We start from the raw sequence: 13,623 nt of genomic DNA on the forward strand, positions 1-13,623 counted from the left end.
GAGAGTTTTTTACCAATAGGAAGCAATACGTGCAGCTAGGCGAAAACACGTCTGCAGCTCTAAATATACTGTATCTTACGGTGTACCCAGTGTTGGGTTAGTTACTGAAAACCAGTAACTAGTTACAGTTACTAGTTACTTTATTTCAAAAGTAACTCAGTTACTAACTCAGTTACTTACACCAAAAAGTAATGCGTTACTGTGAAAAGTAACTATTTAGTTACTTCTTCTACTTTTTTTTTTTAAAGCTCCCATTAATGCCCTTTTAGCCTTCATTTCAGTATTGTTATTGCACTGGAGAATAATACAATCTGTTGATCAACTTGACATACATTTGCATCACTGAACTCTGCTAAGCAATGTGCTCTACATACAACACACAAAGATATGTTTCAAAGGGCCAATTTATTTCAGGCCAGAACAAATTGACAAAACTATTTTAAATAGCTGCAACATAACATACATAAGTAACAAACAGCATAATAACACTAACACTAACACTAACCACGTTAAACCCAGATTCCGAACTAACAAAGGTCTTAACTCATTCTCTTTCTATGCCACTTCAATATGGAATGCACTCCCAACAGGTGTAAAAGAAAGGGCATCTCTATCCTCCTTCAAAACCGCACTAAAAGAACACCTCCAGGCAACTACAACCCTAAACTAACACCCTCCCTTCCACATAATACCTCTTCGGATTGTAAATAATCAAATGTAGACACTTTTTCTTATACTTTCTGATCTCTCTCTCTGTGTCCACTACTTGCTGTACATATCATACCAAGTCAGTCCTACACTGTTTCAATGTCCATTTCTCTGATGATGCAATTGTTGATGACTGAAGTGTTGATACCAACCAAACCTAACCCCCTCCCACCCTCCCTCCATATCCCACACCCCGGATTGTAAATAATGTAAATAATTCAATGTATATACCCTGATGATTATCTTGTGTGATGACTGTATTATGATGATAGTATATATCTGTATCATGAATCAATTTAAGTGGACCCCGACTTAAACAAGTAAAAAAACTTATTTGGGTGTTACCATTTAGTGGTCAATTGTACGGAATCTACTAACAAAAGTTTCAATCAATCAATCAATCAACAACATAGCTCTAAACCTGGCTTCACCTAAGGAAGGCACATGTGACATACACAAAGCCTAACCAGGCATATTTGAATTGTTGTTTTGGGCAGGAGACGGGATCTTTGATCCAAGACACAACTTACATTTAACTAAAATGTTCTTTTCTTTGTGCTCGACAAAAGAAAAGAAGTGAGAATATCTCATACTTGCCAACCCTCCCGAATTTCAGTGCCTCTCCCTGGGACAACCATTCTCCAAATTTCTCCCGATTTCCAGCCGGACTTAAGGCACGCCCCCTCCCGGTCCGTGCGGATCTGAGTGGGGACAGCCTGTCGTCACATCCGCTTGGCCAACCAAAAAGTAACCGCAGAACACTATACCGTATAGTCGTATAGTGTTCTGTGGTTACTTTTTGGTTGGCCAACGGTTTACGTTGTATTGCGCACCCCCCTCCCCTCCCCTTCCCACACCCAGACACACACACACACACACAGAGAGCGCAGAGGAAGAATCAGAAGCACGTCTCTGCTTCGCTGCAATAGAACACACTCAGATCCTCAGTTTCTAGCCGATACTACATAAAAAATAACGTAAAATAACGCAGTAACGCATCATGTAGTAACGGTAACTGAGTTACTGAATATAAAAAATAACGCGTTAGATTACTAGTTACCGCCGAAACTAATGGCGTTACAGTAACACGTTACTTTGTAACGCGTTAGTCCCAACACTGGGTGTACCCCAGGGATCAATACTGGGACCAAAATTGTTCCATCTCTATATTAATGACATTTTCAAAGTTACAAAGGACTTAAAGTTAGTACTATTTGTAGACCGTACGTTCAAGAGAGAACACAAAAAAGAAGCTAATAAAAATGATAACAGAAGAAATAACAATTTATCGAGATGGTTTGATGAAAACAGACTATCCTTGAATCTCAGAAAAACTAAAATACTGCTATTTTGTAACAGTAAGAGAGAAGGAATGAAAATGTATAATATGTGATGTAACATGCTGACATTGTCTACATGTTTGAAATAAACAGAAGTCAAACACAAATACAAATAGCAGCGTAGACATTAAAAGGGTCAAATAAACTCAATTGCTAGGTGTAATAATAGATGATAGTATGAACTTGAAATCTCATATAAAAATATACAACATAGGGTGGCAAGAAATACTTAAATTATGAATAAAGCAAAATATGTTCTCGACCAGTGATTCTCAATTTGTGGTGGTACGCGGGCTCCAACTAGTGGTATGCCAACATTCACTTAATTAAATATTCAAACACAGTGTTACTGTTCAAACTGTGGGTAATGTTACAGTGGCCATAAATATTAAATACACTTGTTAAAAAATATGCTGACTTGTTTTTAATGAATATGTAGGCCTACTACACTACTGTATTTTAATACACATTAGTTTCCCATTTGAAATTGAATTACTAAAAATAAATGGACTTTTACACAATATTCAGATTTTTTGAGTTTCACCTATGTGATAATGTCACGTTTTTTTATGGCACATGCCAAAAAGCTCAGTTTTATATATAAATTAGTCAAGCCAGTTTAAAAAAATATTTACTCTTGCAGAAGCTCTGTTTTTGAGGACAAAAACCTATGTTTGCATGACAAAAGAGCTAAAAGACATTTACAAAATGTGTATTAAAAATATCAATGTTTGTCAACGTTTCTTTCCCAGATTACAGTGGAAAGACGTGGTTACCATGGCAGCGGATGTGGCCAGAAATGGATTCAATATCACACATGACTTAGGTAAGGTGTGGCGCATTTAAGTCGCTGTTGGAAATTAGGGTTGACATGTGCTTTCATTATGTATCTCTAGCTGAAGCGCTCGCTAATATTAAAGACCAGAACATTTCGGCTGCATTTCGGGATCTCTTCCTCCCTAATGGCCAGGCTCCACTCTCTGGGTTGCTGAGCAGACGCCCTGATTTAGCGAGCATCTTAGATGCTGTTGCAGTCAGAGGGATATCGGAATTCTACAGTGGGAACTTGACGCAGGAAATGGCTGCTGCGGTAAGAAGGATTTCATCCATCTCTGAAATATGATTATGAAGATTAAAGATGATTGCATAAGGATTCACGTTAATGGTCATAAGACATTAGACCAAAAAAACCTTAAGATTTTGTAATAAAATGTTTGATATAACATATCAACTAAAGTTATCTAAAGTTTAAAACACGTCGTTTTTTGATGTACCGGTAAAAGTTTTTTTTAGCGCTAATAGGTGATTACCGGTACATTAAATTGAGAGACCTGATTTAGTAATGTTTATTACATTTCTCGGTTGTTGGTGATAGTATATTGCATAGTTATTACTACTAATTTTTCAAAGGTGCAAGCAAGTGGTGGAGTGCTCACAGAAGATGACTTTGGTAACTACAGCACTGTCCTACAGCAACCAGCCCACATCAACTATCAGGGTAAACACACCTTTCATTCTCCATTTTGTACACTGTACTGACCAGGATTTCACAGCATTTAACAGTATGTTTTAAAGTAAAATACTACAATCAAAATGTACTGTAACATTACATCAAATGACGGTAAAAATTATGATACGTTATATTTAACTGCAATTAACTGTTTATTTCACAATAAATTACTGTAAAACCAAACTAATTTGTCTTTTAAAGTACCAGTAGAGGGGGAAAATAAGTTGACATTAAATGCCTAATTGTGTTTCATTGTATCCATTAAACTATATCCAATTGTATTTACAAGCCACAGAGTATGTTAAAATACCGTTTAAACATCACAAAATACCACAATTTTAGGCGGCCATTTTAAATATTCCGCTCCGAATGTCTTCGGCAATTTCCGTAGATTGACGTCACGATGGGAGCGCTACTGCACTCTGACCATATTATCAGATATGCAAACATTTGAATGAGATGTGCTGTCTATCATTCACAACCTCTAGATCAGGGGTCCCCAAACTTTTTGACTCGGGGGCCGCATATATATATATATATATATATATATATATGTCTTAATAAGGTTATCCAAAAAATAGTGCTCGATACCGTAGTAGAGCGCAATATATGTATGTGTGGGGAAAAAAATAAATCACAAGACTATTTCATCTCAGAGAGATGAAATAGTCTTGTGATTTTTTTCCCCCACACATACATATATATATATATATATATATATATATATATATATATATTTATATGTATATATGATGTCACGTTATCGATGAGAAAATGCATTTTAGACAATATGATTTGCCTGAGCGGCTAGGAGACACCGTGAGTAGCAAGCGGTACAAAGAGGATAAGAAAAGACAGAATTTTTTTTTTTTTAATACTTGGGACTTCCCGCGGGCCTGATTTTGGACGCTGGGGTCCGTAGTTTGGGGACCCCTGCTCTAGATATATATTTTTTCTTTTTTTATGTACTCTAAGTTGTAAATAAATAAATAGATAAAAAGTCAGCGAATTTTCTATTTCAACTACAAAACCTTCTAAATAACCATCCAAAACCCACCAGCAATAGTCTATATGCATATTGTGACCAGACTAGTAACCAAATATTAGCAATGTTGTTATTATAAGTGCTAACACAGACAAACATTTTTAGTGGCACATCGATAACAGACAGCTAAATGCCGTCTGCTGCTTTACTTTGAGCTGGCCGATGTTTTGCTACTGCATCATCGCGTCTCGGCTCGTCAAAGTTATTCTTGTTATTCTATTCTTATAAAACAAGTGTCTCATGTGGATAATAAGAGGATTTAGCCATATATCTAGAAGTTGTTCATCTGTGACATTCAATTTATACTCGGACATGGAGACAAACACACACAACCGAAGATGGTGTCTGCAGGGAGCAACTTTTCCTTGCTAACCCTTCGTGTAGATTATGATTAATTCTTCATCTAAACGGGAAGATATGGACATCCTGTCAGTTGTCATCGCAGCGAGACCAGAGTGACTGATCGTTTTATTGTTTTATTATGTTTGTAGTTCGTATTTCTTGTTTAGCACTTAGCAATACTGCTATAACATGATGTTAAATGTTTAATGAAAGCTGGATTTGTTTAGCACACAGCTTTTAAAACTTGTAGCTCACCTTCCTTATATTCAGGATCAAAAATATAATTTTCTAGATCATCATTTGTCCCAAAGTAATTGTTGTTGGCTCTCACAAAGTCTGCATGATTTTCATTGTTGTTGGTGATGAAGGGATCTGTGGTTCCGACCGCTGCGTCATAGATCATGTGACTGGCGGGCTCATTATCTCTCAAAATCAATCAATCAATCAATCAAAGTTTATTTATATAGCCCTTATATAGACGTCACCAACTGATGCAAAGAGGAGTGGTCCATCCTGGGTCTCGACTTGGAACAGCTAGCATATCATCCGTGGAGGCTGATAAGTGGTCACCTGATAACTTATCAGGGCAGGACAAGGGGGCAGAGCAGAAAAGAGAGACTCGTCTAAAAAGCGGTCTATTTAAAGGCTAGAGTATACAAATTAGTTTTTAATGTCTCAGGAATCTCTGTGAGATTTATATTTGAAAATAGCTTCAATATAGAGGCAACTTGTTTTTCCATTCTACTGGTACTTTCAGGCGTTCCGTAGACTACATTGCACACTCTTGTACAAGAGGTGGCAGTATGCTGTTAAACCGAGAGAGTAATAAACAATAAAACCACAATTCTGAAGTTATAACATTTAGGTGTAATTTTATTGAAATTAACTATACAATTCAAACTGTGAAGTTATAGCATTTAGTTGTAACTTTATTGTTATTAATTGTAAAATGGAAGCTCTGCAGTTACAGTAAATTGTCTCAATGATATTAAGTAGTGTAATTATTCAAAATAAACATTTTAACAGGTTATTTTTTTAACCACACAAACACGCAAAAATTATTGACGTGTTCTTTGTGGATCTTTTTGAAGGACACCATGTGATGGTGGCTCCAGCCCCTCATGCAGGTATCGGCCTGATCACTGCCCTTAACATCCTGGAAGGTTACAACATCACCAACCAGGTGCCCAGAAACAGCACTTATCATTGGACTGCAGAGGTAGTATAGGGATCCACACACCCTAAATTTAAAAGAATGTTCAAAGAACAGTAATTGATGTTCTGTTGTCCTCTAGTCTGTGAAGATAGCTCTGGCACTGGTGAGTGGCCTGGGAGACCCCATGTTTGACACTTCAGTCTCAGAGACGGTCAACAAGATGTTGAGGTATATACAAATCACATTTACTGCATTACAATGTTGTGTTTTTGCTTGAGCGATGCCTTTTGCTATGTCAAAGCAAGCCACAGGCGTCCTTACTCCGCCAAATGATCAATGACTCTCAGGCGTTTCCTGCCAGCCATTACGTGCCATCATTTAGTTTGGAGGAAGGTGCAGTAGCTGCCCAGGTCATGGTCATGGGCCCAGATGACCACATTGTCTCCTTCGTAAGGTATGCTTTCACGCAACCGTTTGTTTGCGTGGCAGTTAAGATACAATTCTTACATACTATGTTTTGATTTTGGTGTATTAGCTCCCTGAATAAACCATTTGGAAGTGGGATAGTGACTCCTTCTGGGATCATTTTCAACAGCCAAATATTGGCCTTTTCTTGGCCTAATAAAACCCAAAGCCCCAAACCTAACCCTGTGAGTATTCATTTTGTTAGTAAGTTGTGTTTTACAATGTTGTTTTTTTTATTCCTTGTCATGATTTTGTCATTAGCATAACAGCCTCCAGCCTGGGAAGAGGCCATTGTCCTTCCTGATGCCCACAGCAGTGAGGCCAGCCATCGGGTTGTGCGGTACCTACGTTGCGGTTGGATCCTCCAATGGAGCAAAAGCTCTTAGTGGCATCACACAGGTCATTAGCTTGCATAAGAAGGTTTTAAGGTTTTATGATTAATGGTGGTATTTAAACCAGGGAGGAAATAAATGTTCCTGCAGACAGATGTTGTGCTTTTGTTCATGTAATCACATTGATCCTTTCTTCTTCACAGGTGCTGCTAAATGTTCTCTCCTCACGTAAAAACATGAGCGACAGTTTAGCGTATGGTAGACTCCACCCACAGCTGCAGCAAGAAACTCTTCTAGTGGACTGTAAGTCTTTCTCCCTTAACAATCACTATTTTGGACTCAAGTTAAGCCATATTTTATGACCTGGTTTTCACATTTGCTGCTTGAATTGGTGTTTTTATTTCATTTAAAGGGGACAATTGATTATTTTAATCTACATTTAAAACACTCCCATGTGTTGTAGATAAAATGTACTGGATATGCTTTGGTGGAAATTTGAAAGGATCTGGCCAGAAATGGTACTGCAATCACGGTCAAATTTCTGTAGTCCCCTCCGCCTCTCCCGGACGTAGGTTGCCAGATACGCAGCCGAACCCAGCTCGATCGACTGGGCTACTCCAAGGAACTTCAAATGGCAAGCGATTGTCAATACCATCAGAAAACAAAGACTAAAACGAACTACAACCAACGCTAGCAATGGTTATACTGGTGAAAATAAGTAGAACATGCTTAGCAGCCTTATGTACGCCCAAAACTAAAGAGGAGACATTTCACCAAGGTATGCCTATAGGCTACTGTTTCAAACGTTGCAGATTGCATTATAATTTGGTACATGTAGTCCACAATATGCAAACACGAATGAGGAATTACTTTATTATGTGATTTGGCTGTCTCCGAACGTTTCACATTGCCATGACAGCCGTGCTAATGTTGGAACCCATTTCCTCAGCGTATCAGCATATTGACAACAAAATAGGCACTGACACTACCCATATCCACATAGTTGTTTTTTTTGTTGAAAAATATTTTGCCCTGTCAGTTCGATTACACATCGACATACAGGCTAACGGGCATTTATTTCCCCTGTTAACCTATATGTCGATGGGTCATCGAACTGGGCTATACGTATGCTCCCATCGACCGGGCTAGCATGCTAAGCATTCGTTGCACGAACATACTAGCTCTGTTAGACAAGTTTATAGACTGTATTGGACAATATAGTTTACATACAAAATGTCCATTTCCATTTATTACAAGTAATAAGAAAATGTAAACGCCTTACTTACCTATCAAGGAGGAAATGAGCAAGTTTGGCATCAGATGAAAATCTCTTCTCCGCCTTCAATCGTCTCCTACTTTCAAAGGCATCCCCGATACAAATCCCTGTTTCGTTCCTGGCTTTGTCATGAATAACTTGAGAATCGTAATGAGGCCTTTTAGATGTACTAAGGTCTGACATGTTTAGTAACTTTACCAGTGGCAGTAGCTAGACGAATGATGGCAGTACGTAACTGGCAACCTGGATGTAACACATTCACAGACTTTCTAATTGGTTAAAACGGTGGAGGGCAGTACATCGAAATGAAAACAATAATAAGATTTCGGGGCTGTAAATCTAATTTTGAAATGAGCATATCCCGGCTGAACTACTGTTATGAAGTATAGAGGTATTCGAAAAGAACATGATTTATTCTTGCCTTTTGACATATCAGGGCCATTTAATGATGACTTGACATGCAATTCTTGCATATGGCGCCTTTAAATTACCAGTAAAGTGGAAAAACAAGTTGCCTCTATATGGAAGCTATTATCAAATAAATATCTGATTTATGACAGCAAAAGTAAAATATGATCAAAATAGTATTAATCTCACAGAGATTCCCTAGCCATTTTGAGAGATAATGAGCAAGCTAGTCACGTGACCCGTGTCGTGGAAGTAGCAACCACAACAACAACAACAATGCTAATCAAGCAGACTTTGTGAGAGCCAACGATTACTTTGGGTAAAATGATGATCCAGAATCTTATATTTTTGAGCCCAAACACAAAGAGGATGGGTAATAAGTTTTAGAAGCCGAGTGCTAAACAGATGCAGCTTTATTGAAAAACTCTAGCACCAACAGCTGGCTAGGTGCTAAACGTACACACTAACGATAATAAACCATAATAAATAAAAGACTTACTGTAATATTTAAACTTTTGCTGGGATGCCAACCGACAGGACGCTCACAAAATTCAGTTTAGATGAAGATTCAATCACAATCTTCACTAAGGGTTAAAAAACGTTTCAGCAACAAGCGTCTTTTCCATCACCTCGTCGGATGTGAAAGTCGACCAACCTCTAGGTCCATGGCCACATCTGTCTACTACCAGATGAGAGATGCAATAATTATAATCTAGAATTAACTTTTAGTAAGTTTGAAATTAAGCAGAAGCAGTGTGTCAACAATAGCAGCGTAAGCATTAGCTCACTGCTATCATTGTGCCGCTGCGTTGGCACTTATAATAACAATATCGCTCATATTTGGTTCATTTTCAGGTCATGACATGATAATGGCGTATTGTTGGCGGTTTCTGGATGTTTTTAGAGAGGTTATAATGAGCGCAACAGAGGACGCTCGATCTGTTGACTCAATTGTTAACTACGGTATTTATTTACGATTTGAATGAATAAAAAAAGCCAAACGTATGTGTTCTTGTCTTACATCAGGATTGTGAATGATAGACAGCACATCTCTTTATAATGTTTGCATATATCTAGTATGACTGATCTGATATACATGGTCAGAGTGCAGAAGCGTTACTCAGGTGATGTACAATCTACGGAAATTGCCAAAGATATTCAGAGCGTGATGTTTAAGATGGCTGACCGAATTTGTGACATTTTGTGATGTTTAGAAGGTATTTTCATATACTTTGTGGATTGTAAATACAATTGGATATCCATAAAAAAAATTATTTTACGAGCATTTATCAGACTGCAAATTTGCATGTCTGTTATTTTGTGCATGCCACGATTAGATGAAAGTAGTACCGTATTCTTCGGAGTATAAGTCGCACCGGCCGAAAATGCATAGTAAAGAAGGGAAAAAACATATATAAGTCGCACTGGAGTATAAGTCGCATTTTTGGGGGAAATTTATTTGAAAGGCAATTTAAAATAAATAAAGAATAGTGAACAACAGGCTGAATAAGTGTACGTTATATGAGGCATAAATAACCAACTGAGAACGTGCGTGGTATGTTAACGTAACATATTATGGTAAGAGTCATTCAAATAACTATAACATATAGAACATGCTATACATTTACCAAACAATATGTCACTCCTATCCAATGAAATCTTATACGTCTAGTCCAGTGATTCTTAACCTTGTTGGAGGTACCGAACCCCACCAGTTTCATATGCGCATTCACCGAACCCTTCTTTAGTGAAAAATAAAATGTTTTTTTTTTTCAAATTCAAGACAAAGTTATATGTTGTTGGTAGCACTTTAGTATGGGGAACATATTCTAAGTACCGTAACAAAGACTTAATTTAGAGTTTTTTGGACACTAGGGAAACATATTCTAAGTAATAAAGAATTAATTTAGAGTTATTTGGTTAGGGTTAGGGTCAGGGTTAGAGGGTTAGGGTTATAACCCTCTAATGCCGAATAAGGCATTAATAAGTACTTAATAATGACTAGTTAAGAGCCAATATGTTACTAATTTGTATGTTAATAAGCAACTAATTAATGGTGAATATGTTCCCCATACTAAAGTGTTACCATGTTTTTTTTTACTGGTGCACAAAATGAAGTGTGCATGAACATCACCTTGTTCAAACAACAAAACCAACACAGTGCATAAACTCACAACAAATTACACACCTGCAAATCAGTCAGCTGTTGCCATATCCGTAATACGCTGATAAGTAGAAGTTTGTATTTACACGATGAGTCGGGTGTGTTTTGACCTCCGCCGAACCCCTGAGCCTGACTCACCGAACCCCTAGGGTTCCATCGAACCCAGGTTAAGAACCACTGGTCTAGTCTCTTATGTGAATGAGCTAAATAATATTATTTGATATTTTACGGTAATGTGTTAATAATTTCACACATAAGTCGCTCCTGAGTATAAGTCGCACCCCCGGCCAAACTATGAAAAAAACTGCGACTTATAGTCCGAAAAATACGGTACTTTAGTTTACCTTTTTTGTATTTCCTCATGGCCTAAAGTACAGGGCAAAGAGGTCTTTCACCTCTGGCTGAGAGCTTGACTTAATGTCGAAATAAGTTCTTCCACTTTACGGTGACGTCACAGGGTATCCAGACTGAGGCAGGATAGCGAGGCATCAAAAACAGCGTGGGAGCTCACGCCAAAATTTTATGATCTCACATTGTTTAACATGAGTATCCACCATTGTAACAACATATATAAGTCAGACAAGACTATATTAATTGATTATTTCAACAAATCCCTCTCTGACTTACTCATCCTCTTTTACAGCTGAATTTCTAGATGAAGATGTTGAGCTGCTTCAGGCCAAGGGTCACAAAGTTGAAAGGATAGAAGTTTTGTCATTGGTGGAAGGCACCCGGAGAACTAATGATATCATCATTGGTGTGACGGACCCCCGTAGTGCTGATGCCTCAGCCCTGACCATGTACAAGACTTAGTACTGTAGTCTTAAAATACCACTTAATAATTTGGGCACTGAACAAATAGCGATAGTCTGTTCTCACAACTATGTGCAATTTTAAATAATTATTATCTGTTGCTGAGACTGACAGATTTTTATTTATTTATGATAGTTCAGCTTCTAAGGTATATAGTAGTTAAAATACTATACTCTTCCCCACACAATGTCATTCATCATTGTTTGTTGAGCATATTAACAGGTATATAAAGCCACAAAATTGATTTTCCAATTCAGATCTGGTGCATTCCAGTTCAGCTGAAATTATTTTTTTAAATAAAAATGTAATTATGGGTATGTTTGTGCTGATATAAAAAGTTAATGTATAGCCAGCATCCATGCTGTACAATGCTTTGTGGCATGTTGAGCATTTTAAGAAGATACTATTCATGCAAGTGATTTATTATTGTTGCACTCGTAACTGTTCATAAAAATCAAACTGATATTTAAAATGGTTAGATGATAATTGTCCCACTTACAAAAGTACGTATTTGCTGTGAAATATTGACATGTCATTCACACAAACGAGTGGAGAAATATAGATGAAAATGGAATGTTAATGGTCAATTGTGTGCAGTGTTGGGTTAGTTACTGAAAACCAGTAACTAGTTACAGTTACTAGTTACTTTATTTCAAAAGTAACTCAGGTACTAGCTCAGTTACTTACACCAAAAAGTAATACGTTACTGTGAAAAGTAACTTTTTAGTTACTTATTTTTTTCTTCTTTTTTTTTAAAGCTCCCATTAATGCCCTTTTAGCCTTCGTTTCAATACTGTTATTGCACTGGAGAATAATACAATCTGTTGATCAACTTGACATGCATTTTTATCTTCTTTTAACATAATTATTGAAAAACAGTGCAACATAAAAAGGCATTCTCCTTTCTTTAAACTTGGACCAATGACCATTAATAAAAAACAACTTAAGTGCAATGTAAGAAGGCACATCATCTTTCTTGAAACATAGGTAAAGCTGTAGTCCCAACACTGATTGTGTGTGTATATATGTAGATGTACAGTAATTTCAGAGATACTGTATACTTCTTGTGTTTACAGTTGCTGGGGGTGTTTTGTAACTGGCATTGAAGCATTATTTGTGAATTTACTACAATCTGTCTATTTTTATAATAAATATATGGTTGTTGACATTAAGTTTTCTATCACCACAAGTTTGTAGAAAAGTTGTACATTTCTTTTTGGACGTGTTGATTTGTGGGAGCGTAAAGGTGATGCACCTCAATGTGACCTGTTAAGAGACGTCAGAAACAAATACACCATACCATACTGTTTTTGTGAACTTTGTGAAGTTATGTAAAACCAATATAGATTGTGAAGTTTTCTAAAGTGGTTTTATGTTATTCCAGACTGCTCCTAATCCAAAATGAACTTCTTCTTCTTGTGAGTGAGGATGCAATATAGATTTTTATGCTGGTTGTGTGTTCTGTAGATGGTCATGCGCACATTTGCACAATATTTGATGTTTGATTTCATGTGATTGTTATTGTTTTGAAAATAAACATAATCAACTCTTCCACAAATAGTACAATGTGAGTCTGCTGTACTATTATTTTGAATGTTAATTTTAGCAACCAACTGTTTTATGTTCTTAGATTATTAATTGCCCATCCATCCATCCATATTCTACCGCTTGTCCCTTTCGGGGTTGCAGGGGGTGCTGGAGCCTATCGCAGCTGCATTCGGGCGGAAGGCGGGGTACACCCTGGACAAGTCACCATCTCATCGCAGGGCCAACACAGATAGACAGACAATATTCACCATTGAGTGTTGCCAATTAATCTATCCCCAGGTGCATGTTTTTGGAGGTGGGAGGAAGCCGCAGTACCCGGAGGGAACCCACGCAGTCACGGGGAGAACATGCAAACTCCACACAGAAAGATCCCGAGCCCATGAGGCACATGCACTAACCCCTATTCCACCGTGCTAATTGGTATTCCAGAATACAGTTGGATTAATATAATAATGATGAGATAACATTAGAACACTTTATTTATCATGACATTAAAATATAATTGCATAATGTATA

At 37.4% G+C, this 13,623-nt stretch overlaps 1 protein-coding gene across 2 annotated transcripts in view; it reads left to right on the forward strand.

The window, feature by feature from the left end:
• Positions 1-13,515, forward strand: part of LOC133619507 (glutathione hydrolase 7) — a 28,614-nt gene extending 15,099 nt beyond the window's left edge. The window contains exons 7-16 of one of the 2 annotated variants that reach the window (XM_061980575.2): positions 2,801-2,874; positions 2,945-3,138; positions 3,459-3,546; positions 6,037-6,164; positions 6,241-6,329; positions 6,403-6,555; positions 6,637-6,751; positions 6,828-6,965; positions 7,102-7,201; positions 13,249-13,515. In XM_061980575.2, coding sequence (XP_061836559.1) covers positions 2,801-2,874; positions 2,945-3,138; positions 3,459-3,546; positions 6,037-6,164; positions 6,241-6,329; positions 6,403-6,555; positions 6,637-6,751; positions 6,828-6,965; positions 7,102-7,201; positions 13,249-13,340 — 1,171 coding nt within the window. In that variant the 3' untranslated portion in view covers positions 13,341-13,515. Of the gene's footprint in view, positions 1-2,800; positions 2,875-2,944; positions 3,139-3,458; positions 3,547-6,036; positions 6,165-6,240; positions 6,330-6,402; positions 6,556-6,636; positions 6,752-6,827; positions 6,966-7,101; positions 7,202-11,389; positions 13,177-13,248 lie in introns of those variants that run through there. The other variant, XM_061980568.1, reaches the window with a different exon arrangement.
• The last annotated feature ends 108 nt before the right edge of the window (positions 13,516-13,623 follow it).

The sequence above is a fragment of the Nerophis lumbriciformis genome, linkage group LG01 (genome assembly GCF_033978685.3).
Source record: "Nerophis lumbriciformis linkage group LG01, RoL_Nlum_v2.1, whole genome shotgun sequence".
NCBI classification, from domain to species: Eukaryota; Metazoa; Chordata; class Actinopteri; order Syngnathiformes; family Syngnathidae; genus Nerophis; species Nerophis lumbriciformis.